This window comes from Cebus imitator, unplaced genomic scaffold (genome assembly GCF_001604975.1).
Source record: "Cebus imitator isolate Cc_AM_T3 unplaced genomic scaffold, Cebus_imitator-1.0 Scaffold505, whole genome shotgun sequence".
NCBI classification, from domain to species: Eukaryota; Metazoa; Chordata; class Mammalia; order Primates; family Cebidae; genus Cebus; species Cebus imitator.
In genome coordinates this window covers 1,005,308-1,033,006 of record NW_016107820.1, presented here as the reverse complement: position 1 = coordinate 1,033,006, position 27,699 = coordinate 1,005,308, and the positions used below count along the sequence as shown (strand labels likewise).

At 38.9% G+C, this 27,699-nt stretch overlaps 1 protein-coding gene across 6 annotated transcripts in view; it reads right to left on the bottom strand.

Annotated features, from left to right (window-relative positions):
• The window catches only part of AFF2 (AF4/FMR2 family member 2), a 501,797-nt gene that overhangs the window by 342,335 nt on the left and 131,763 nt on the right, over positions 1–27,699 (bottom strand). For 3 of the 6 annotated variants that reach the window (XM_017513842.2, XM_037733231.1, XM_017513840.2), the window contains exon 2: positions 3,643–3,775. In XM_017513842.2, coding sequence (XP_017369331.1) covers positions 3,643–3,775 — 133 coding nt within the window. The remainder of the gene's footprint in view (positions 1–3,642; positions 3,776–27,699) is intronic. The other 3 variants (XM_017513841.2, XM_017513843.2, XM_037733232.1) reach the window with 1 other exon arrangement.

The following is a 27,699-nucleotide window of genomic DNA, read 5'->3' as shown; positions in this document are numbered from 1 at the left end:
AGCAGTGAGTCGAGATCACACCACTGCACTCCAGCCTGGGCGACACAGTGAGACTCTGTCTCAAAAAAAAAAAAAAAAGAGGCTGCACTGCAGTGAGTTGAGATCGCACTACTGCACTCCAGCCTGGGCAACAGAGCAAGACTCCATCTCAGAAAAATAAAAAATAACAAAGGTTTTTCCCCATCAGGAAGCACAAAGGTAACAAGCTACTAATCACACAATATGCCCTGCCCAACACTATACTAAATATTCCCATCTATGTCTCTACCTGATGTATCCTTATAATATCAAGATAGATGACTTTTGAAAACTTCTGAAAATGTTGGCCAGGCATGGTGGCTCACGCCTATAATCTCAACACTTTGGGAGGCTGAGGCGGGCGGATCACAAGGTCAGGAGTTCTAGACCAGCTTAGCCAAGATGGTGAAAACCTGTCTCTACTAAAAATACAAAAATTAGCCAGGTGTGCTGGTCGGCGCTTGTTAATCCCAGCTGCTAGGAAGGCTGAGGCAGACAACTGCTTAAACCCAGAAGCCAGAGGTTGCAGTGAACTGAGATCACGCCACTGCACTCCAGCCTGGGTGACAGAGCGAGACTCCATCTCAAAAAAAAAAAAAAAAGAAAGAAAACTTCTGAAAATGTTAGTAACAGATTTTTTTTCCAACTGCCTACTCAAAAATACACTGCTAACATCTAAAAAAAAAAATGATTCCATATAACAGGTCTTGTGAAAAGATGGCATTTCCCTTAAAAGTACAAGACCATCAATTCATCATGACTTAAAATTATGAAGGGAGAATAAATCAGGAGTTCTTCACCTTATTATAGTGTCGAGGATAGTATGGATATTGGATTTTAAGAATAAATCTTTAGAGTAAAGCTCATTTTTCTAACCCATCCAATGATAACATGTAAAACTTATCTCCTTGTTCCTTCTTCACCTTGAGAAAGGACAAGACACTTACCATCCTTTGACCTCTCCTCCATCTTTTGGAGAAAATGCAAGAAGCCCTGACTTTTTTCACTTCCATAATTTTCCTTCCCCTCTCCTGCCTTGTTCTCATTCTAATGTTCTGTATCTACCTTCCACCCATACCTCATGATTCCTCAACTGCTCTCCATCTTGTATTATTTTTAATCTTCACTGGCCCTTGCTCCACTTAGCTTCACCCTTCTCTTCTGTATCTTCCACCTCCTCTTTCTCCATTGAAGTTATTTGCTCTCCATCAATCTCTGAACATGTTCACGTTTATCTCATTTTTCTAAAAAGCTTCCCTTTATATAATTCCTCTCTTTACTTTCTAACTTATCGTTCTTTTTTCCTCTATGCAAAACATTTCTGCAAGATCATATCTACATCGACTGTCTAACTTTCTTTACTTAACCACTTACCATCTATTCTCCAATTGACCATTGCCATCAACAAATAAAACCACTCTCACTAAGGTCATCACGTACTCCTTAACTGCCAAATCCAAACAGCCACTTTAAAGTTCTTACCTTTCCTAACCTCTCTGAGGCACAGCAAATCGATCCTCCATAAAATCCTTTGTTCCCTAGGTTTCTATTAAATATTTCTTTTCTAGTTCTCTTCCTACCACACTGATCATTCCTTTGAAGTTTCCTTTCCTGGCCTCTGCTTTCACCAACTCTTTTACCCCTTAAATGGTGCTGCTCCCAAGAATTATTTGTACTTCCTCTTAACTCCATAATCTCTTCATTGATGGTAGTCATTCTCACAGCTTCTACTGACACCTACAAGACAGTAACAGCTAAATTTCTCTCTTGATCACTCCCAGGAGTTTCAGACCCATATATTCAACACTACTGGATAGCTCTCCCCTGATAACTACCTAGCATCTCAAAGCCATCATGCTCAAAACTAAATTAATTATTTTTTTCTCTACAAGCACCAACCCTGTTCTCCTCTTGAACAACTTGTTCATGACATTACCATCCTCTGAAATAAAAAAATTGGGAACCATTAATTCTTATTCCATGCTCCCCACATGCAATTAGATACCCAATTCCATCATTTCAACTTCCTTACTCTACCTTAAGTCATTCCTGACATAAGCTCCCTTCATCAATTACAGTAGCTTCTTTACATTCCCTTAGTTTTCCCTCCCTCCAACCAACTCTCCACATTGCCCAACATTATCATTCTAAACTGTTCATTTGTTCTGGCCATACCCTGACTTAAATACTTGTAATGATTGTTTTTTTTCATCATGTAAAAATTTATGTTCATACTCCTCAGAACGACTTTGAATACAAAGTCTTCACTGATCATTCCCTTGCTATCTCTCTGTCACCATGGAGGCATGCCATAGCACTGTTCCAAATGATCTCTGCAACTTGACTAGAACTCCTTGAAAACAGAGACTATGCTATTTCTCTTTGTACACAGGTCTAAGGCAGTGACTAGCACACAGCTGGCCTTCACAAATGTTTGTTTAACTAATTATATGTCTAAATGTATACCTCCAAAGTAGTATAAAAATTAACCTATTGATATGGCAACACTGCTTTTTTGTGGATCATACTATTACTGACAGATTGAAAACCAGAAGCGTAGGTGACCTAAGTTTCTTCAGCAGGTTTACCAAACTTGAAAGTTCCTGCAATGTTTCAACCAAGAGTTCCTTACTTGCTCTAAACAAGGCAATGAGACCCTTGTCTCACCAGTCACCAATCCAAACAGCTAACTCTCCACCCCAAAGTATTATTTGGGCCTATGTTGTCTTCCTTAAGAACTCCCCTTTTCCAGAAGTCACTGTCCCTTAAAGGATGCTCTTCCAAAATCACAACTCTTGAAAATTTTCTCCATTTTTGTATTTCTTACATCATTTTTGTTTTATTACAGAAAATTACACTGCTACTACATTTCAATAAAAACGAACCAGCTGCCAGCAATTCAATAAGGTTCTTCCATCATAATCTCTTTTCAGTCGCCTCTCATCTCTACCCCAAATAGAAAGTTAAGAAGCAGTCATTGTAAAATCAATACTTGTAGACACAGCAGTTTGGTGATTATTGGAGCTACACACTAGCCAGAATACCACTAGAAATTCAACCTAGCTATACCACCCCCCTCTGGTTGAGACAATCTTCTAACCCATGATTATTAACCACCAGGAGAAATGATTGGCTTTTTCCTTTATTCTAGAACAGTGATTTTCAAAGAGCACTCAAACCAGTGAACAGCTGCTATCAACCTAAAATGGCAAAGAAAAACAGTGGCCTTGCGATGGATGATACTGATTGGGAAAAGAAATAGACATCTCCATTGACATTCTGATGAAGTCTTCAGGAGCTGCCTACTGACAATCACAGCAGTAGAAAGTGTCAAGGGGGCATTCCTTGCTGTAGGAAGTGTTGGGGCAGAGAGGGGCTCATTTGAAACAGGAAGTCTCACAAGCCTCTCTTCAATCATTCTGTGCTCCCCAAAGAAAATGAAATTTGTTTCTGAAGACTTCCTCAGAAACTTGCAGTTGCCTCAAATACAGTGTATATACATATTTCACTTGTAAAATATATTCCCCTTGAAATGAGTTGGGTACTTTAAACATAAATTAAATGTTGATTAGTGAGTTCAAAAATGTAATAAGCAACCATTTTCCAGAAAAAAAAAGTACATACATATTCAGCTACCTTGTATGGCTCTCCAAAAAGATCGAAGCCTGAAGAAAACAGATCGTCTTCTTGCTGGACTTCTTGATTCCTCCGCTCCCATTCCCTTTTCTTAAGTGCACTACGGTCTTGTTCATAGTGGCTGATATGAAAAGGAAAAGACAAAAAGAGAAAAAGATTAATCATGCAAGTCATTTACATTTCCCCTTATTGTCAATAAGAAGAAAAAAATTCAAGTCAACTTGCTGCCCAAGTTGACACTGCATAGAGAGCAGATAATGCTTTTCATTACACCTGGGTTTAAGATGCTGATCATTCTTCAGAATAAAGAAGAAAACAGACACTTGCTTATTTGAAATTATATTCACAACAAGCAAGTAAAGCAAAATTTTCTTCCCTTGTCCTTGTTTGATTACTATAATCAATTACATGCTCCCCAAAAGTCAGTCCACAGTGCAGAAAGGTATTGAATTAAAGTTGCATTGTGTTGCCAACTACCTAGAGCTCAGAATCCACAGAGTCACCAAGTCCTAAGGGAAAGGAATTATCAAAGTATGGAGGTACAGATAAACCGGAATTCTGTCCTGAGCCCATAGCCAAAGTGAGCCCGTTTGAATGAACTCACAGGGGAATTTAAGTACATTTTCAGAAGTCCACACACAAAAAAAATCACCTACACTTCTTTTTGCTTGGTTGTTGTGGTGTTGGTCTTCTCATAATTTTCTTCAAAGGTGAATGGAAGTCTTTTTGAGAAACTCTTCACAAAAAAAGGGGATCTGACTTGAATTAACAAATGACTAACTGTGGATGAAAAAAAGGTGTCAAAAGCCTTTAATGACCTTAATGCACAAATGTTTTATAATGCCTGTGACTCTCATCACATTTCAGGCTTTCCCATTGGGGGATCAAACGCTTCTAAACAACATTTAAGATATATTCTAGGCCTTTCGGATTTACGGAATGGAATGCTTCTTTACTAAGGAAACAGTTATTTTCTTCATCATGCAAGAGTGCAAATTAAACCATAACCTGTAAGTCTCGTAGTGGTGTATCTTTTATTTTATTCATTGGGCTTTTTTCATGCTTTTGGTGTTAACCTTACCCACGGTACATATATACTGGGCAAATTTAAATTACATAAATGTCCATGAAATGCCTAGCAGATCTTGGATAAATGTTGGTTTCCTTCCCCATGTTAATATTCCCATGTTAAGACTTAATTAGATAATTGTCATGCAAATGAACATAATAGCTAAAGGAATTACAAGAGATCTACTGATATAAAAGTACAGCTGATAGGCTTTGACTATATGCCAAATCTTAATATCTGTCATTGGTAGGCTAGTTTGCTCAGAGTATCATAAATTTAATTTACAAAGTAAGAACCTAGAACATAAACTATCTGCACAGCTTAACTAGATGTTGATAAACATGGAGTGTACACAATCCCACTATACTTAATCTTCCACCTTTCTTCCCAGAAATCCTTGAACAGTCAAATTCAAAGTGACTTTGATAACTTCGTCTCGTAGATAAAGAGCACCCATTTCTCCATTTAAAAACAGTGACAACATTTATAGGATGCTTAAATGCACATTATACTTTCATAATAAAAACAATGTCAGATACATTAAAGTTCACTGGGCCATTCATGACTATATTCAACAAATGTTATCACTGTCTGAGCAAAGCAAAGAAAACCTTTAGAGTTCTACCCAAAGCCCGGGCCCCACACCTAGTCCTCGCCTGGTCAAGGAAGATGCCATGTCCAAATACTGGAAACCAGCCTATCATCTGTAGTCTCAGATGCCCTCCACATGTATCAGATTTTCTAGTATCAGCTTTCATATCCATTCACAAGTTGAACTCAGAACCCCAAACAATTGCTGTGTGTCTCAATGTCTTCACATTGGAGATTGACATGGACACAATCAGGCACAGTAACATCTTCAGTCCAGTAAGTGGGGAGCTTGTGACTGTACCTCAACAACATAAATTGGCTGTGTGTAGTCCAATCTCATCAATGTATCCAAATGTAAGAAAGATTGGGTGTTAGGGTGGGAGTAGAGTAACAAGTTAAAGCCATATTCAGTGAGGGCGGGGTTGTTGCAAAGGAGAAGGGCACTTAATTTCTTTGCTTTCCACAGCGGATTATTATCTACACACAAACAAAAACCAAAGTCTTTTCTTTCTGAGTAATGCGAGCAAAATGTCACTTTTCTAGCTATCTGTTCATTTTGTGCACCTGACAGCTCAGAATGACAGGCCCATACATCACATTTAATTCTCCCGTGAAGAGAACTGAAGTGCTTTGGTCTCTTGGCTTTGCAAACTACCTTCTTTCTCCTCCGAGGGAAAGATATAATTAAAACTCTGAAGGAAAAAAAAAAAATAAAGGAGAAGGAGAAGAAAAGGAAACGTGCTTCAACTTGCATGACAACCTTTCAAACGACCAGCAGTAAGGGCACTTTCGGTGCTTTAGCTCCAGCTTTGATTTGTTAGGAGGCTCTTGGCTGCATTTTGCATCAGTTCATTAGCTACCAAATTCCAGACACAAATTTGAATAGCAGACTGAGCATGCACACGGGTGTTATCTGTTGCAAGCAAAACTGCCTGCTGCATTTTTTAACACATCCAACAAAGAACAGTTAATTCTCATATCTCTGGCAAGAGTGAATTTAATCTCCACAGAGCTCCACTGCTCTTGGAAGGCAACCAAATATCTCCAACTTTTTCCTTTCTTGCTCAGCATGGCGTTGTATTGAAGGCTTCACGCAGCGAGGTCTAATGAGTAATGAACTACATGGTGATGAGGCTTTCAGTTTATAACGTCACTGATTTCTGACTGAAACCAACATTACTAATTTGAAGCACCAGCTAATTAAAACCACAGCTATGTATTTAGCCTCTTGTTATACCTACTGCAGTTTATAATTATGAGGACCTCTTTATCTACTCAATTAAATTTCATATGATTCAGGCAGGTTTCATTTGAACCTGTGAGCTCTGCAGAGGCTGCAGGAAAGCATATGTCTGTCACCTGATAATTCGCTATATCGTATATACCCAGGCCTGCTTTCCAAAGGAAAAAGAGCTCCCTCCGTAGTCCACACAGAAATGCTCAAGCCAAAAACCTGAATTAATCATCATATCGTTGGTATGAACAATTCAAGTTTATTCTCCGTGATGAAGACAGGACAAACTAAACTGATCCTATCAATCAGCATGAAAACCCATGTTCATATTGAGAAGTTAAGCCAAAAAGCTCAACTCAGGGATTCACCACTCTTAGCAAGTTAAGATGTTTTTCCAACCTTTTTTCTCCTGGATATGATAAAATTGGTTACATTATGATAATACAAAAACTGACTACTCAAAACCAAATTTACTATGAATTATCCAAAGGCCTTTGGTTTCTCTCTCTCCAGGTTACCTTTTTGTTTTTTGAATCCCTGTTTCATTGATATCCACACTAGCTTACTGGAAAAGGTCAGAAAGAAGAACAAATTACAATTAAACTACATTGTCAATCATTCTGGTATAAGGCATGATATTACAATTAAACTACATTGTCAATCATTCTGGTATAAGGCATGATGGTGAGAAGCTTCTCTCTATCACAAAAAAAAATTTTTTTTTTTTTGAGACAGAGTTTTCCCTCTTGCTGCCCAGGCTGGAGTGCAATGGCACAATCAGCTCCCGGGTTCAAGTGATTCTTGTGCCTCAGCCTTCCAAGTAGCTGAGATTATAGCAACCAGTCACCACTCCTGGCTAATTTTTTATTTTATTTTATTTTTATTTTTAGTAAAGGCGGGGTTCCACCATGTTGGCCAGGCTGGTCTCAAACTCCTGACCTCAGGTGATCCACCTGTCTCGGCCTCCCAAAGTGCTGGGATTACAGGCGTGAGCCACAGCTCCTGGCCTGGAACCTTTATATTAGCTATGATTTCACCCACCTGTATGCTTCCCTGGCCTCCACAAACAAATGAACTGCCCTCATGTTCAAAAGAGGAAACTAAGGCCCTCCTAAAATGAAGAGAGGGAGCTTTCTCAAGCCGTCATAAAGCTAGTGGCAAAGAAAGGTCTGAATCTGTTTCTTCCGTCTTTAAATTCAAGTAATATCTTCTCCTTCTCTCAGACACTTGAACCTTATCTTTTATGTAGATAACTCTCACTTTCCTCATTAAAAGCCTCAGGTACATTGGTGGGACAATAAAACACAGGGTACATGTAGATTCCCTGAGATCTAGAAAGTTCAATTATGCCATATTCATTAGTGCACGGTGGTAGTCCACACAGGCTGACAATGCAGGCTAGTCTTTTAGAACAGAGACTGTTTAAAACAGGAATAGAGTTGAGCAATCATCTAGTTGCAGTGCCCTCATTTTACAGATGAGGAAATAGAACTAAGGAAAGGTAATGGGCCTCACAGCAGGTTTGTTGGAGAACTAGGAGGCTGGAACTCAGGCTTTCACATTCCCATGCTATATGGTTTGTCCCTTCTGCCTCCTGTGTTTCCATCACACTCCAGAATGAAGATGAGCCTCTCATGCACTCCATTGGTCACCTGTTCTTAGGACGGCACTTTATTAGAAATTGTCAGTAGCGAAAAACTTGAGGAATTTAATTTGGATTTGAGTATAGACAAATCATTAATTTCCTTATATCAAAATGTACAGATCCTAAAGGGACTGTAAACATGAACTGCCTCTGTGGGGAAGAGGCTGAGGGAGGGGAGGATAAACCAGTGTCAGTCCATTTGGTTCATACATTTCATGAAGTCTAATACTCATTGTTTACCTAATTTGGTTATTTTACAAAGCTACTTGGGGAAACTTTTTAAAAAATTGATATTTTAAAATGACAAATTTGTTTTAAAATACTGCTACTATATGATTTACTGTGGCAATGGTGTACATGAAGGTAAAAAATTCAGCCTCACTTGTTTTCCAGTCCAAGTGCACTAAACACCTTGATTTGGCTAATGTCTTTGCAAAAGCACAAAAACACATACTTAATCCACCCAAAGGACAAACATAAGCTATCACTCACTTCCGTGGTTCTTCTGAATGAATCCCGGCCTTCTATAACATGTGTAGATATTTATCCATATTACATGATCCAGAGTTTCAGGTGGTACTTTTTCTATACCTAGTTGTATTTTGAATTTGATACTGATCTAATCTCTATGTAACTTCTTTTTGTTAAGAAAAGAAAATCTCTGCTATCCAATATCTTCAAACTCAAACTTAACTTCAGTAAAGTGCTAAATCAAAACTATAAAAACAGCTTAAACGGGCCATCAATATTTTACACATATAGAGTAATAACACAACAACCTTGGATCTGGAGGTGTGCAAAAGAATAGGAGGTGACTGGCCTTAGAAAAGAATTTCCAAAATCAATAGAATCTCCTCGGCCATATTTAATGGCAAGACTCATAAGGAGCTCTGCATACAACCACTCTCTCCAACAAAAGAGCTATCTCCCTGCAAACACTGTCTCTCACGAAAAATAATCAAGAAGAGAATGAAAAGATGAGAAACACATATGTTTTTAGCTCTAGACAGCTGCCCATCTGATCATTCCAATGTGTTTTTGATTTTCCTTTATATCTGTGTTTTTTGGCAGAAACAGGCTTAATATTTCAATGTAGGAGCACCCTGGGACTACCTCATCCCCTCCATTTCTGAAAATGGAAGCAAAGATTCAGCCCATCTGCAAAGCCTGTCTAATCATCCTCCAATTAAGTCAGGCAAGACTCTCCAAGAGCCATCCCTCCTACCTTGTTTCTGTATTCCCTGCTTTGCTTCTTTCTAGTCCTCTCTTTTTATTAATAACAGCTTGATTCAGATATAACTAATATAGCATACAATTTCACCGATTTAAAGTGTATAATTCAGTGGTTTTTAGCATATTCACAGTCTTGAAACCATCACCATGATACAATGTTACAATATTTTCATCAACTCAAAAGGAGGCTCTGTACACTTTTAGGTATCACCCTGCCCTGCAATTCTACCATCCAGCCCAGCCCTAAGCAACCGCTAATCTACTTTGTCTCTGAATGAATTTGCCAATTCTAGATACTTCATATACATGGAATCATGCAACGTGTGGTCTTTTGTACATGGCCTCTTTCACTGGGCATTAAGAGGGCTTAATCTTGTTTTTTTCTAATGTTTTAACCGGGATTCTCTGTTTCCAGTTAGACTTTTCCCTTCTTAAGATTAGAGGCTTTTACGTCACTGCATCCTCCAAGTGAACACAAATAACCTTTCTATACATAAATAAGCAATGGCCAATGCAAATGTCATGAGGAAAACATATTTGCTTTTTGAAAAAAAATAGTGTGTGTCTTAGGCTTTGGGCAAAATTATTTTGACTGGCCTACCAAAAACTCAAGAAGACATTGTCATCTAACAAATACCAAATACTCAAGCTGCAAAGATAATTTAATACACTTAGAAATGGTAAAAACCTAGTAAAAATCTAACCTGACGCCAATTGAAAAAACAGATTCTGTTGTTCCCAGGTAGAAAGCTTAAAGGAATTTTACAGTGTGTTCATGAAAAATGGCAACAAGATTCAGATGATCTGGGATAGGCTCTGTCTGTTTCACTTACAAGTTTCTTGTTCATTGATAAATTGCTTTACATTTAAGCCTCAGTTTCCTCCTTTGTACATGAAAATAAACTCTATGTCTTCTTTGCATGCGGTTAATGTAAAGGTTAAATATGATAGTTATCGAGAAAGGCTTCTGTGAACTACTAACAGCTGCTCGCATTTAACAGATGAGATGACTGACACCCTGATAAAGCAATGTGTACATCTCTTTATAGCTTTTATGAGTTCTTTTTACTCGTAAAAACAGCAAAATTTCATGATTGCTGAAGTTTAAAGTCTTTCTAGTAACATTAATTTCATTAGCTATCCTTTACAATTTTCTTTACAATTTTTTCTCTATAGACTCAGAGACAGAAACACTAAACTGGTCAATTTAAAAATGTAATTCACAAATTAATATTGACCTGAATTTTAAAATAATACTTTTTAATTTAAAATGTTTCTAAAGATTTCTTCTATCATTTGGTTTTCAACTTTGGCTGCCCATCTGAATCATCCAGAGAAGATTTTATAAATTTCCAGGCTCAGGGCATACATTAGACGAACTGCATCGGAATCTCATAGTGTGAGCCCCAGGCATCACATGGAAAATAACTCGTGGTCTTTCACACAATACAGTCATTTATATTAATAGAAAAATTTATTTATTTGACCCATTTGGGCGTATCGAAATCTGACAAACTGAATCTCAAGAGATCATTTATCTCTTCATTTCATGAAGGAAAATCAACGACCAGACACCTTTACAGAACTAATGTATTCTATTATGTAGAAATATATATTACTGATATATGTTGGGAAAAGTGCCTTGAACGTGAAAGCAATTATTACAAGAATAGGCTTGTGCAGAAGAACAACAATAACACTAATAGTTGCTATCTGTTGACTCCTTGTTTACGCCAGCCACTGTTCCAAGAATTTTATGAGTATTATATTATTTAATCCTCACACATACTCTGAGGTTATACACCATCCTCATTTTGCAGATGAGAAAACTGAGACATGTACATGAGACACAGGGAGGTTAACATGCTCAACACCATACAATTAGCCAGTGGTACAAACACAATAACCACTGAGGCTGTCAGAATCCAGAGGCCACCCTCTTGGTCATAAAGAAGATTCTAGTCTTCCTCACAGAAGAGAAAGGCACTCTACTCACAGAGAGGCACATCCACATTTTTAAGCTCTGCTCACACAACATGCATGGTGCAATTGATCCAGAAGGTATGCCTAAAATTTTAACTATCTTCAGAATATCTAGGCTTCTAAGGTGCTATGGGAGCATGGTTTACATTCTTCTCAAAACAGCAAGCACAGGTAGACACTCAGATGGATATTGATTATGAAAAATATCGTAAGAGTGCACTAAAACTCCATTTTCAGGGGATTCCATTTTAAGGGAAATGCCACTTTTATATAGAATGACCATGACGCCAGCAACCCAAAGGTTCCCATCTGCCTGCAGCAGTATTCAGCATATCAACCACTTTCTATGCCAATTAAATGTCCTCTAAAAGCAAGCTCTCCAGTGAAATTAAATTATTTTGTCCTCATACACTATAACTGCTGGTTAAGAGATATGGTCCAATATCCCTGACTGCTTGAGAGGTGTAGCTATGTCCTCAACAAGTGTTACTTCCCTTTTCTCCCATGCAGCTCAGAATGTGTCAGTTATCCCTTCACAACTATGGACGGTCTGCCTTTATCTCCTGAAATCTCATGTCTAGCACTTCCTTGTCCTTTTTTTCACATGTGTATATCCTACAACAGCTCCGTTGCACAACAGATATCTAAGGATCCCTGAGTTTCTTTTCTGCTCTTATAACATGCTCTTAGATTACATGCCTGATTTTTGTTTTTATAGAAAATCACTTTAAAATAACTTTAGTTCTGACCTATTAATTAAAAATGAGGCTTCACTATCACTTCATATGGGTCATTGACCCATTTGTAACAGAAACAAATGCCTTACTGTGCCTCACACTCAATATGGCCAAAGCAAGAGAGCTGCAGACAACTGCATGACTTGGAAGCTTATAAAAATACTTCCTGAAGACTAGTAGGGGCCTTGAATGGATGTCAAAAACCAAGCAAATATGTAATCAGATAGTGAATATAGTAAATGTATTCATTTATATTTTATGACTTTTGAATAGGATCAAAAATTTAAACTGCTATATGTAAAAATTAAATTGATATGCCACATTCCCACTTCTACGCGTCAGCATCCACCCTGTTCCCCATCATTGCCAGTCAGAGGTAACAATTGTTTCATAAATTTCCTATTTGTTCATGTTTCTTCCAATATTTCTTCATTCACTCTTTACTGTCAATTTGAACCAATCTCATTTATAATTCCCTATCTACATTAGTCAAAGTTGATACTAATGCTGAGCTTTAAAGAGCTACTAGATCTAATTCTTGATTTACTTCAAGGGGATGCTTTCCACAACCAGAAATGGTCCCGTGGGTTTAGGAGAAAGGACACAGAGAGGCAGTGACAAACTTAGAATACTTGGCGATGGCACTAAAGTACTTCATGGTTTATTTGAACTCTGACTTGAGGCAAGGTTGAGTTTATGGAATCTATAGTACTGCTCAGGAGTACAAAGTTGATGTCGTCAGTGGTGTTCTCCTCCTTCTCCTCTTCCTCCACCTCCTCCTCTTCCTGTTCCTCTTTCCTCATGCCTGCCTGCCCTAGTAAGGCAGGCATAGTGCCCTGCTCAGTGGCTCAAGGCTTAGCTTGGCCCTCTGCTCTTGATGAGCCCTTGTCCCATCCCAATGTGTCCTGGCTTCATCCCATGTTCCACGTCCCAAGCTCCATATTAGTTCCTTCTGCAGCCCACTTACACAGAACAGCTCTGTCTTTCAAATTAGGAAAAAGCTACCTGAAGTATTTCCTCTCTATGCCCATTAAATATCAGGAATTCTTTTCCAAGTCAAAGTCTTAGTATAACCTTCTGGCTTCTCATAAATGACAATTTTAAAAGGTGTTTTACTTTCATTTAGCTATAAGCAAGGCAATTTCAATAACTACTTAATTTAAAACAATATTTTCTCAGAAATAGTATTCTTAATTACTTCTAAACTAAGGAAATTAATGTCCCTAAGGAGCAGTTTATAATTGACAATTTTAAGCTGACTCTGTTTTCACGTCTCAACAAACCCTTTGATCCACCTGCACGCACTAATTTTTGCTCAGGCAAATTCAACCCCCTAGAGGCTTAACCTTGTGGCCCTGCCTCCTTCTACTGTGCACTCCTGCAGAGCCCTGGCCTGACTATGAGACTAGGGCAGCAGCAAACTGTCATGACCATAGGCTTGCTTTCTCATGTGGACCTATAGGTTTGACTTTCCCCTAGGTTACACTTCTCCCTCTTGCCCTAACAAGGTGCCTGACTAGAATCAGGGTAACCCTGTTGTGAGTTAGATTGTGTCAAGCCACAATTCCTATATTGAGATGCTTACCCACAGTACCTCAGAATATGACATTATTTGGAAACAGCGTCATTTCAGATGTAATTAGTTAATAAAGTCATAGTGGACTAGGGCGGGCCCCTAATCCCATGTCACTGGCACACTTATGAGAGGGAAAAATGTGCAAACGGAAACACAGAGAGAACTCCATGTGAAGGTAAAGTCAGAGATCACAGTGATGCTTCCACAAGCCAAGGAATGACAAATATTGTCAACAAACTACCAGAAACTTCACACTTCATTCAAACTTCAAGGGTATTGGGAAGAATTAGTAGATTCTTCCTAACATCCCTCACAAGGAGCCAACCCTGCCAGCATCTTGATTTCAAACTACCACGTGCATGCACCTGCAGACTGCATTCCTGAGCCAGTTCACAATGACATCTCCAGGCTTCCTCACAGTGCATGCAGATCGTCTAAGACCTTGCCTCTTTTACTCTATATTGCATTCCATCCATGCTAGTCCTGTCCCTTCTACTCTAGCACAACTCCTTTGGCTTCCCAACTCATTCTTCTTTCCCCCCTTTCCTGCTATGTCTGAAAGAACTTGTGGGTGTTAAATGAAACTGTCACTAGGGAGGAATAACACATTTCTGCTTCCCATTTATCTGGAAACATGCCAAGCTCAGTGTTCAGCTCAAAATAAATATTTTTCAACAAAATGAATGAACAAATGACAGGCAAGCATATTTTTTTCTGCCCAAGTTCAGTGACAAATGTTGACAAAATATTAATTAATATATTAATTTGTCTATTTAATCAACAATCATTTACTGGATATCTACGTCATGCCAGCTATCATGTTTAGTGCTCAGAAAATAATAAAAGCTTTTGAGAAATTCATACTCCAAAAGGAGAGGAAAATCCATTCCAAAACAATTGCAGTGCAGAGTAACACATGTCACAACTTTATGAGGTAAGTGCCATAGGAGCACTCTCAGGTTGGCGTGGGGTAGGAAACAAAATCAGCCAGCTGTGTTCCAGCTGCGACTTGAACATTTCAGCTAATTCAAGTACACATGAATGAAGTGGTATTAATGATGATACCATGGGACAAACATGGAAGAGTCAACAAGAGATTAGATACAGCCAAGTCTAGTGCAGTGGGTTGTCCATGAGATATCTGGCAAAATTAGTCTACAACACTGCAAAGAAAACAGTAAGATTTTCTCATCCTTGAGGAAGCTGGAAAATGGTAATTTGGCCTTTGCAAATGCTTGTATTCTAGGGCAAAACCCTAACTTCATTTGAGATATCTAGTGACAGGAAGATCCTTGAAGAAACAAATGGACAACTGAGATAAGGATATGAATGGTTAACTCATAAAGAATAGATGATATTTTTAAAGAGAAACATTTATTGTTTAGTGTATTATAGCACATTGTCTCTCGATATGATTAGTCATCAGTCTCAGTTATCTAAAACTGGTATGAAATAAAGCGTTTACGCAGTTATGCTTCATTGATGTCAGCTAGGGGAGCATGAAAATCTCCATGAAGGTGGGTAATTGATGTGTAAATCAGAGCTCAATCACTCGGTAATAGAAATGGTCCCATTGAAAATATGTTTGTTGAACTGTTGAACACAATCACATAGAAGCCATAGGGAGGGAGGAAGGGAGGGAGAAAGTAGAAGGCTTATTTATTAAAAATGATAATAACTGGCAATTTGTGCAATTTTCTCTTCAACAGAGGGGTTCTGTCAAAAACCCTTGCAAGCAAGTTGTGACCAATATATTCAGATAGTTTCCTTCTGTTCTAATGAACTGTTTCTGTTTTATTTAAATGTTTGGAGACCTTGTTGTAGTGTTTGAAAAGCAAATTAAAACAACACACTCTTCTTTTAAAACATGACACATGTAAGTGATATCAGTGATAGTAATTTGGTTAACAATGCTTCTTCTAGTTACGCATGCTATTTTTAATAAAATTCTTCTGTCACCTTGCATTTGCTCTTGGAAGAACGGTGAATAAAAATGGACAGTGACTTGCCATTTAATATTTTAATATTTCATATTTTAAACAAAACTTATTGATCAAATAGCAGCTCCTTTTTCTATCGTAATTAGAATCCTTAACTTTAGTACTACTTAACGAGGTATGATAGTGTTTGGGGCAGATTTGTCTTCTCCTCTACTATCCTCATTGAATAAAGAAAACATTCTCTGCACCAATACTGCCACAGTAGATTTAACAGCCCACATTTCTACCAATTAATATAAAACAGAAAATGCTTGAGTTTCTTCTTTCTTTTTGACTCAATGTGAGCCACATTTATCCTTTGCATCTTGTATAGATCCAACGGATTTTCCCACTAGTGAGTAATTCATTCTTGAGCCTTGGCACTGCACGCACACATGCACATACCCTTACACACACAATAAACACATTATATGTGGCAGCGCAGGACCAATTCCACTGTTACAAATGTGTTCTGTTGTGGAGGTGAAAGGCCTCTGCTTACCTGGGGTCACCAGCTCAGCCTTCCATTCAAAGCTCTGTGTGCACCAATTGCTTGTCTCCTATACAGCACTGGGCCTTAATACAAAGGTTCTCACTTTGACAAAATGCTTGTATCAAGCAAACTAGCAATAGGTAGCTAAGCAAGTAAGGGGTGGAGCTAGAGGTATATTGAGACGATATTCGCCTTATCTGTCATGGCTGAATTTTTTGAAGGTGAGTAAATTTACAGATTACTGATGTCATTATCAAATAAATAAATGAAGAAATCTGGGGCATACCAGGATTTTAAAATGTTTCTCTTTTGAAAAGCAACAGACTCTTACATTTGCATGGTACTTTTCACTTTACTGAGCACTTTCTTACAGAAATAAGATCTTACACAAAATTTCCAGCAATCTAGAGAAACAGGCCAGACAGGCACTCTGACCTCCCATTTCACAGATGAAGGCACTGAGACCCAGAAGGGCTGACTGCTTAGCATTCACTGTCACTGAGGTAATGAGGGGCAAAACCAGAATATGAATGCAGATGGTCTGAGTCCAGGTGCAGTTATTTTTCTTCTATAACACCACCTGCTCTCATTGTAAAATGCCTTCAAATTCTGTTCATATAGAACGTAGAAAGTGGTCCTAAGTCTTAGAGCAAAGGGGCATTATTTTAAGGTTTTTAGAGAGTAGCTTTCTATAGGTGTTATAGTTTGGATATCTGTCCTCACCCAAATCTTATGAGGTGTTTAGGTCATGGGGGCGGATCACTTATGGCTTGGTGCTGTGCTCTCCATAGTGAATGAGTTCTAATGAGATCTGCTTGTTTAAAGTGTGTGGCACCTCCCTTCTCTCCCTTGATCCTGCTTTTGCCATTTGAGGTGCCTGCTTTTGCTTTGCCTTCTGCCATGAGTTAAAGCTCCCTGAGGCCTCCCCTAGAAGCCAAGCCATGTGTGTAAAGCCTGCAAAATAGTAAGCCAATTAAACCTCTTTTCTTTATAAATTACCCAGTGATATGGTTTAGCTCTGTGTTCCCACCCAAATCTCATCTTGAATTGTAATCCCCAAGCATCAAGGGAGGGACCTGGTGGGGGGTGATTGGATCATGGGGGTGGTTTCCCCCATGCTGTTCTCGTGATTGTGAGGGAGTTTTCACAAGATCCGATGGTTTTAAGATGTGGCATTTCCCCCGCTCTCTCTCTCTCTCCTGCCACCATGTAAGACACGCCTTGCTTCCCCTTTTCTTTCCACCATGATTGTAACTTTCCAGAGGCCTCTCCAGCCATACAAAACTGTAAGTCAATTAAACCTCTTTACTTTATAAATTACCCAGTCTCAAGTAATGTCTTCATGGCAGTATGAAAATGGAATAAGATACCCAGTCTCAGCTATTTCTTTATAGCAATACAATAATGGACCAATACAATGAGTCATCATTATTAATTGACTAGCTAATAGATCATGATTGTGCTTTTATGGCAAACAACGATATGGAAGGACATGCACAGAATGGACTTTTGGAATGAGGAGGTCATGTGGTGGAAAGACCTCAGAGAGTGATTCTGCCACTTAGAGATTGTGTGACCTGGGGCAAGTCCCTGGACTATTCTGAGTTTCTGTCTCTGCAGTTAACACATTCAACCCCACCCTCACAGCCTTCTAAAAAAAAAAAAACCCCAGCTATCCAAAGAAGCATAAAATAAACAGGGAGGATAAGATACAATTGTAATGAAATAATCCAAAACTCCACTAACCAATCTGAGCCACTAGCCAATCTGAGCACTGGAAATGTGATTAGTCTGTATTAAGATGCACTGTAAGTATAAAATATATAACAGATTTCAAAGACTTAATATGTAAACAATATTAAATATAGCATTAATAGTTTTATACAGACAACATTATGAAATATTTTGCATAGACTGAGTTAAAAGATATTAATTTCATTTGTTTCTTTATACTCCTTTTTAATGTGACTACAGTTGAAACTTACACACATATATGGCTTGTGTCTGTGGCCCACATTATATTTCTATTGGTTACCACTAGCCTAAAAGTAGAAATTTTTTAGGTCTACTTAATAAGCCATTTACAGCTTAAAAAATATTGGTTTCAGTGCTGTGCCTCAGGGTTTGTCAATAAAAAACAGTGCCTTTGGGTTTGTCATTAACAGTCTAATCTATGCCATCTTATGCCATCCTGTTTAATTATCTCCCCTTTTCTATTTTCATTTCTCCCCGTCAATCCACTTTCATCTAGACCTGGGACACATATGCCAGTGTTTATTTTCATGACTGTTGTATTGTTTAATTGGTGCATTGTTGATCAATAATATGTGAGGTGTTAAGCTCTGTTTGTGTAATATGCTTCTATCCAATGCACCATATGGAGGCAGTGCACTGTATTTTATGAGCGTATTAATGCTAAGACCCAATTGAGCATCACTGGTGCATAGTAAACTAGTAAAACAAAATTATGCTAAGTAGTTTCTGAACATCGTGATCCCTAATATTTTTAATGAACATCACAAACACTGTGCTGGTATGTGGGAACCACTGCATGCCCTTCTCTGAAATATCTGAAGATCCTAAGCACTATTCTGGGATTAATGTAAATTGCCTTTTACAAGATGAAGTCATTTTTCAGGCACAGAAGCTAAAAATCCTAAATAATTGAGTGGGGCAATCTACCAATAACTGTGTCTTTAAATCTAAACTGTGCAGTTTTGAAGCCTTTTATGTCTGTTTTTTTCCCAAGGTACTTATAATAGCTGGAAAGGATTTTGATTCACATAAGCCACCAGGAGTTTTTTTCTACCTGTTTCACATACATTTCACACATAACTTTTAGAACTCCCTCAGTTTACTGATATTTTCTTAGAAAATTGATAGCCAATCTGTATCAAAATTAAACTCTGCCTTTTAATGTAAAACAATCTTTGATTAACACATGCTGTTCAAGCCAGATAAATCAGCATCCTGCAAGGATGAATCATTTTATCACAGCAACTCACCATTTGGATGCCTTGATAGATGCATTCATTTGCTGTTGGGCACTTTGACACAGAAAAGTGCAGGCCCATGCCCTGCAGCATTTCACATTCTTGTTTCTCAGTACACAGTGTGCCCAACAACAAAAATGTTGCCAAACGAACAATTTACTATGATTAGTTTAGTTTCATTTGTTAATTACAGATTCAATAAGTACTGAACGCTGAAGCTTTTCAAGTATCAGATACCCATTGATCCATAGCCCTAGACATGCTCAAGTAATACTGGAAGTTCAACATAATTTATTGTTACTTAGAGCACTGATTGGCTAGAGGAATTATACTCCAATAAATGACAGCACTGTCATTGAATCTGCCTATAATTGCCTCTATTCATCGTAATGTATCATCCAACGCAGACTGGAAAGAAAGGAGATGATCTACTTCAAGCTTCAGCTGTTTCAAATTCCACAGTGTGCCCCTAAGTTAATGGATGTTGAATATTATGCTGATATATATGCTGGGTGCACTAGATGAAAATATATAAATAAATACACACACACACACACTTCTATATTGCATATATGCAGTTTTCACACAGATCTATAATTGAAGCCCACACTGAGGGATTACTTATTCCATGGAAGCAGATAGGCTAACTCTACCAATGCTGAGCCAGGGTACAGAATCCTATGAATGGTGTGCCCCCTACTTCTCTGTCCCCCACTCCTAAATGTAAATTGAATCCTTAGGCTATTATTCCTTTCCCTCTGGAGTGGCCCTATACTGGGCACAGTGACACATAAAACAATGTGCCCCAGTCGCTAGCTCCTGAAATGCCCGAACATTTCTGATTCATCTTCCTAGATGCCTCCTTGAGGAAGGCTTGCGCCTTTCATTCAGGCTGCATTCAGAGTCTCGAGTCCCCAACACTGTGCAGCTTCTCTTCAGCATCACTTATTCCTCTCTGATGGAGCTGTTTATTTGTGATTCTCCCAAATACATGATGAGCTTCCAGAGACAGGTATTACATCAGTTTCAATTAATCAATTAGCACAAATGCAATGGCTTCAAACAACCAAACATTATTCTCTTTCAGTTCTGGAGGTAGGAAGTCTGAAATAGGTCTTACTGAGCTACAATCAAGGTGCTGGCAGAGCTGCGTTCCTTCTGAAGGCTCCAGGGGAGAATCCCTATCTTTGCCTTTTCCAGCTTGCAGAGACCACCTTTACTGCCTGGCTGGTGGCCCTTCCCCGATCTTCAAGGCCAGCAGCATAGTATCTTCAGATCTCTCTTCCTCTCACCCCTGCTTGTTTTATCACATTTCCTTCTCCGACTCTAACCCTTCTGCCTTCCTTTTATTAGAGCCCTTATGATTACTTTAGGCCCACCACGATAATCCAGGATAATCTCCCCAGCTAAAGATCCTTAACTTAATCACATCTGCAAAATTTCTTTTGCCTTGTAGAGTAGTGCATTCATATACTTCTTTGTATATATATATATATATATATATATATATATATATATGGACATGGACAGTTTGGGGGAGGTGGGGCATTATTTTGACTAACACAGGTATAACGGTTTGTTCACTGTGGTCATCCTAGTGTCTCAAACCATTACATGACATACAGTAGGGCTTAAAAATTCTTCCTGAGGTAAATGAATGCATGAGAATTATTTATGAAAGCTTTCAAATGTCTCTTCTCAGAATCACCCCACACATGAAGAGTGCCCACTGGGGGAGGCAGGGCAGAGCCTGAAGGCCTGTGTCATCCACACCTGCTCTGTCATTTAATGCCCGTGAGAGCTGAGGTGAGCCACTTCAGCTCTGCAAGGCTGACTCTTCTCAACAGTAGGTATCTCCAGGGATTGCTGTGACCCTCAAATAAGATAAGGTATGTGAAAATGTCTGTTGAAGATAAATTGCTTTATACATGTTATTTATCTCTATGCTTGTTATTTCTAAGAGAAGAGATACTAGATCTTTGAGAGAGGGAGAGAAGAGGGAACAGGTCTCACTTACATATGTAAGGTATTATTACGCAGTAAAACTCAGCAAAAGTAACCATCCAAAAGTGACCGTAGAAATGTTTTCTATTCATAAGCAAGTAGCTTAAAAGTCTGACACAAGACATTTAAATTACCTCGAATAACTAGATGCTCAACTGCTCTAGATAAGCGGGGCCACAGTTGTCCTCCTACATTTCACTTGAGCACAACAATCAAAGACGGATTTGTCATGTTTACATATTACAGTCATATGAAATCTGTGGTTACTCGTTTATAAAACCTAACATATTAACCCATCCATTTTATTGATAATAAGGACTTTCAGTGACATTGCAACAATAGAGAGACAATACGTCTTCCAACAGAAGGAAAATTACCCTGAAAGACATGACACACCTGCAAAACACTTTATTGTAGTTCAAATCAGGGACATGAAAACAGAGGAAAATTGAGTGCAGAAACAACCTTCAATCAAAGGGTTATTAGAGGGTATCAAGATCACGGCCGTCATTTTCCATTATAGGGAAGATCAAGTACAAGAAAGGGAAGTGGGCTGTCCAATGTCATCCACCTGGTCAGTGGCATGACTTGGGCTGGAACCCAGGTCTCCTGACTCTTCATTTGGTGCTCTTTTCTTTCTACCACGCTTTGGGTTATTCTGACCCTTGATCTTAGTTCACTTTTTCACAGGAGAAAGTAAAGGTGAAAGAGGCAACACAAAGATCATTCCTCTAGTCCTGTGGTTTGTAAACAGGAGGCTGAACACAGAAAATGAGTTTTGGAAGTTTCACTTAAAATGCTTATGAATCACTACAAATTTAACAGGACATAGTGTCTGCAAGCAATCCAGTCTATGTGAAAAGGCTGTCATATTCCAGACTGTGTGGGATTAGTTTAGGAAAAAAGTAACTTGGAAGCCCTCCAAAGAAAGCCCATGGTTTGGCACAAGGTAGAAAGAGTTATTAAATAAAGAAGGATGTGGAGACTAAACGGCCAAGTGACTGACAGAATGCTTTCTTTGTAAGTGGCTGTCTCAATTTTATCTTGTAGGGACAACATGACACTATTAAGCCAATGATATGGCTGAATACTAGGGTACAGTGAATGCTAATGAGGCATGTGTGTGTGTGTGCACATGTGTGTATGCATGTGTGTACGTGTGTGTGTGTGTGTGTGTGTGTGTGCACATGCATATGCACATCCACAATTTAGGGATGAGGCAGGCAGATTTATATTACGGTACCACAGAGTAGAAGAGGCTGCGTGTAGTCATGGAGTTAAACTGCCCCATGCTCCACTCAGTATGTCACATCCTCTTTCTGACAAGGGGTAAGATCAGTTTCAGGTCAACTTGCCAATGACCTCACAAGTTGGCCCAGTAATCCCTTTGTGTATGATTGCGCGTGGGCAAGAAAGGGCATTGTGTTGAGTCCCTTGCCCTCTACGCCCTAGACCTGAGATGTTAATATTACACCAACTTGTATTTTCTATTTTTTCACAGTACTCCTGGAACCCTGAGTTTTGAAAGGAATTGCAGCAGCATCCAGTTGCACTCTACACTCTAAATGACTCTTAAATACCTTTTACAACATCATTGCCAAAAAATCTGGGGATGTTTGATCCAGGAGTTTCTCCGTTATTTATTTCTCTGTCTTCAAAAAGATCAATCTCAGGTTGATGTGAGTTTCTATTCATGGCTAGCTAATCTATATGGATTGGAGGTGGAGACCTGGGTTTCCATCTTTCTATCACTAACTAGCTCAGTGATCTTGAGCAGATCTTTTGACCCTAGTGGGTCTCAGCTTCCTCACATGTAAAACAGGGAGTTTGTACTGGCAAGTTTCCAGTGTGCTAAGCAATTCTTACACTCTGGAATTCTACGATTACATTCATCTTTACATAAGTTCCCCTAGTTTCCAGTAGAGAGCCAGCCTGGCTCCTGTCATGCTGAGGGGAGGTCACTGACAGTCTCACAGACTGCATTATCATCCAGCCTAGTAGATGGTGTCATGTACAAGCTAGATTTCCCCTAAGTATCTCAATAACAGTCAAATCAATGATCAGCCAGAGTACAAAGCACACATTGTCATGAAAATCAACACATAAGTACAAGCTGGAACTGCACACTTAGCAGTGTTTATATTTCAGACTCCTTTGCTTGGGCTGCCTCACTCTCAGTATTTGATAACCCCCAATTCTCTGGGTGTAATGACTACCACACTGCAATTCCAAGTCAAAGTGTATCCTATTTTGAATTCTACACACCCAATCTGTTGCCTAGTATAAATATTATACTATGTAATGTGTAAATATTAAAATTTAACTTTAACAAGTTGAGTCACAGTCATTGGAATTCGGCCAAGACTCTAACACTTTTTCATTATTTCCAAAGAAAGACCAATTTAAGAAATGCAAACCAGTTCCAATTCACTTCAAAATTTGGCTTAACGTCAAAGAAATTTTAATGAAATTCTGCTTAAGCATTAAACATGAAGGTATTTATTTGATTATTAAGTTAACATTCAAGTTCAACACAAATTCATTTTTAGTCTCTCACTACCGGGTTCATAGACCAGTGAAATCCAAAATGATGGATGCATTTCAGTGGAATCCCTCTTCTCACAGAGGTAGGCTTTTAAATAGACACTAAGATACACGTTATTCATCTGTGCCTTACCTGGTCTCTTACTGTTCTTGGGGCATCACTCTGGCATGGCACCCTGGCAACCCTGCACATAGCCACACAAGCAGAAGTTTGAACCATAGCTGATCTGAGTCTTTGTGGAATGCCTTGTGATCTCCCAAAACATGAGAGGATGTCAGGCCTTTGTTAAAAGAGCTCTTCTGAGGCTATCTCCTACTTACCTCCCTAACTTCTCTGGAAGACTGTTATGAGCCAGTTTCTCATCAACTCCCGGGTTCTGGCCCATGCCCTCCTCCCCATGCCTTTCAATGGAGCTCAGAGTAAAAACGTCACTTAGCTGCAGTCTGGAATGATGTCCTCAGCAACAAGGTATTCTACAACTCACTTTACAGCCATCCGGCCCCTTTTACTTTTCTGTTGTCCTTCTTGTTGTGTGGGGAAAGGGAGCTGGCTTCTTTGGCTTATTATTCTCTTCGCTGTCTGTATAGGTACCAAATTGTCTGAATTTGAACATTTCTTGCTATATCTCTCCCAGTTCAATCAGTCAGGCAGGCTTGTGCCTTGGCCTTGTACTTCTACGTGTGTACTTGACAGATATATATATATATATATATATATATATATATATATATATCTCCTCTCTCTAAAAACTTTATTAAAGCAATCTTATATAAAATTGAGAACTTTTTTCCTTTCATAGATTGAATCAGAAATCATTAATTCAATATAATTTCACTATACTCTTAGACTGATAAGGGATGCATTTCATTTGGGCTGTATCTTCTCTGGTGTTGAGTCTTTAGACAAATATAGTCTTCTGGAACGCTGAACCTAACCTAAAGAGAAAAAAATCATCCGTTTGTTCGTGGGTGCTCAAAAGCACTGGAAGAATGAAGAATGATGGACCAATTTGGGATGGCATCAGGATATTTCTTACTCTGTGGGGGAAAGTAAAAAGGGGCTGAAGATTGACAAATACTTGGAAGTAGTGAGCATCACTATGGCAGGTGGAGAGGAAAAAAAATTTTTTTGAAACTCATGCCAAATGGCCAAATGACCTTGATCTCCTTAGAGAAACAGAAGATGAATGCATCTGCCCAGGTTGGGGTAAGTAAGGACCTCAACTCACAGAGAGAGGAAAGGTATGGAATGGCAACTGTGAAGAACAGGTCATTTGACAAACAGTCATGAGCGAGGAACCTGTAAAGGTTAGCAAGAATGAAAGTATTCTCTGGACTCCACCAGCAGCTTTCTTTGTCTTTCTGCCCAGAAAAGTTATAAAACATAGAAAGGAGGGCAGGCTGGCTGGGGACAGGAATGGACACACCAGTGGCAAGAGAGGTTATTCATCTGCAATGTCCATTCCTCCAGTGGAGGGAAGTGCCCAAAAGAAACATTCTAAACGTTCTACTGTTAGGCAGGAGTGAGGGCAATGGACGGAGGCAAGCTGTCCCTCATCTTGGAAACATCACTGGCACCTGCACCCAGGTGACCTTCAGTGTTTCCCACCTGCAAGAATCAGGGAAGTATTTGAGGAAAACAAAGAATAAAAATATTTCCCCAAATGGTCAATAATTATGCTACAAAGCCAAAGGCAAATGTTGTATCTCCCCCATAACTGCTCCCCAAATTTACCCAGAAAACCAAAACTGAATCACCAAGATGTAGGTTGGTGAGGGACTTTAATCCCCGCTGAAAAATGGCTACCTTCTGGTCATTTGTGTGAGAAACCTCCTCCCTCATCAAGATGCTTCACTAACCTGCATGCAGGTCTCTAAGGAAAATACCTTTAATTGGTAACCCTGACCAGAGAAGATTCCTCACAGGGCTCACAGGGGGCCTTTCTGTGGGGTCCGGTACTCTCTGGGGAACTAGGCAAAATGAAATGTAACAGCTTCAAGGGAAGCAGAGTGGGCTCATAATGCTGTCCTGTGGACACTTCTTTAAAAACTTAGGTATATTTTGCCTTTAAAAAGACCAGTCTCAGGGCACACAGGGGCTCTGTCTTTCAATCTCTGAAGCACAGCTTGGGGAAGATAAAGCAGATTTCCTGGGTGTTCACAGAGAAGAAGGTATATGAGAGTGAGCTGGGTTCCATCCACAGGGAGGTAAACTTTGCTTGGCCCACTGAACGGGCTCAAGAGTTGTGGGTTCAAATACCTGACAGGGAGCCAGACTAGAGCCTGATAATCTTGAGAAGCCTTCTCACTTCTAAAGTTCTAATTTTCAGACTAAATGAGAAAGCATGTCGGTGTTCAAGGGAACTCACATTCTATAAAAAGCTTCCCCATGATTCTAAGAGGGCCCAGTAGCTTGGCCCTAGGCCCAGCTCTCCGTCTGCACAGAGTCTGGTAACGAATTATCTTTCTTGCAGCTGAGCTGATTCTATAGCATTGTCTGTGTCTCACTCATCAAACTCTGTATCAGTGTGCCTTTTGTCTTAAAAAATACATAATGAGATTTTAATTAAATTATAAATTTACATATTACCAAGTGGAAATTAATAGGCAATTTGTTTCAATCAGCTAATAGAAACAGATTAATGATGCAATTAATCAAATATTTGACTTCGTAAAGTTTGGATTCATTAAAGTAAACTAACAATTTGCCAGTTGAAAGCATATAAAGCTTTATCTCAGACTTTTAGGTATGTCTGTTGCTGCTTTATTCACAGTATTAGAAGCGCATAATATTTACAGTAGAAAGTACTCTTTCAGAGGCTAATCAGTTCTGTCCCCTCATTTTATAGATGAAAAAACTGAGACATAGAGAGATTATCATCTTCTTCCCCCATTCCTCCAACCTCCCTGATCACTCAGAACACACACACACACACACACACACACACACACACACACACACACGCCTCTTGTCATATAATTGTTATTCATCTGAGGCCAGTTAATATTCTTTATGAGGTTTCTATTTTCCTTGAATAATTACTTTAAAATGAGATACACTTTGGGAAATACATATTTTATATCCGTATATCTAATAGTAGTACCATAAAAGTCACATTTACTTGTGGTGCAAATGCTCATTCCTATGGGCAATGCCAACCAACACATCAAAAAAAAGTTAGAGTCAAACTGATATCTCAGCAAACCATGAGAGATGCCTGCTGGAGACTGCCAGCACTCATCTGCCAAGGCAGAATGCAGCTTTCCAATATAGTGCGGCTGTTATATCAATCGGGAGAAGGTGTCAAAGTCTTGAAGAAACTGCCACTATATCTTTACAGCAATTAGCATATCATTAACTATCAGAATTGGAATTTTACTTCTAGAAACAAATCACATAGCTACCTTCCTCTGCTCCAATGTGTATGAACACTTTGACTCTAAGTGGGCCATGCATTCACAGCCCCATTAATCTTTTTTTTTTTTTTTTTGGTCATCTATCTGTTTTATAATGCCAAGTGTGCAACACAAGAAGTAACCCAATATGCTAACATGTTTTTCAAAGTGCCAAATAATCAGGATGATTGGGGATAACTAAATGACCTTTCTAATCATGGTTGCTTCTCTCTGGCAAATATTTTTAAAGTATCTGACAAATATTTTTAAAGCAGGTTGTTTTTTCTTCCCAGTTATCTCCATAGATTCATCCACAGTATTTGACATTGTTGATCCTTTCCACTTTTTTTCGTATATTACACTAATATTCTATTCAAAATAAAATATATTAATATATAATAGAAAACACAGAGTAAAAAATTTGCGATTTTAGCTATTTTTATACGTACAATTCAGTGGCATTAGGTGCATTTACAGTGTTGTCCATCCATCACCAGTCTCTCACTTCAAAGCAGTCCCACTTTCCTGACACCTTCCTACCTGGCTTCAGGAGAATGGGGCTCATCAG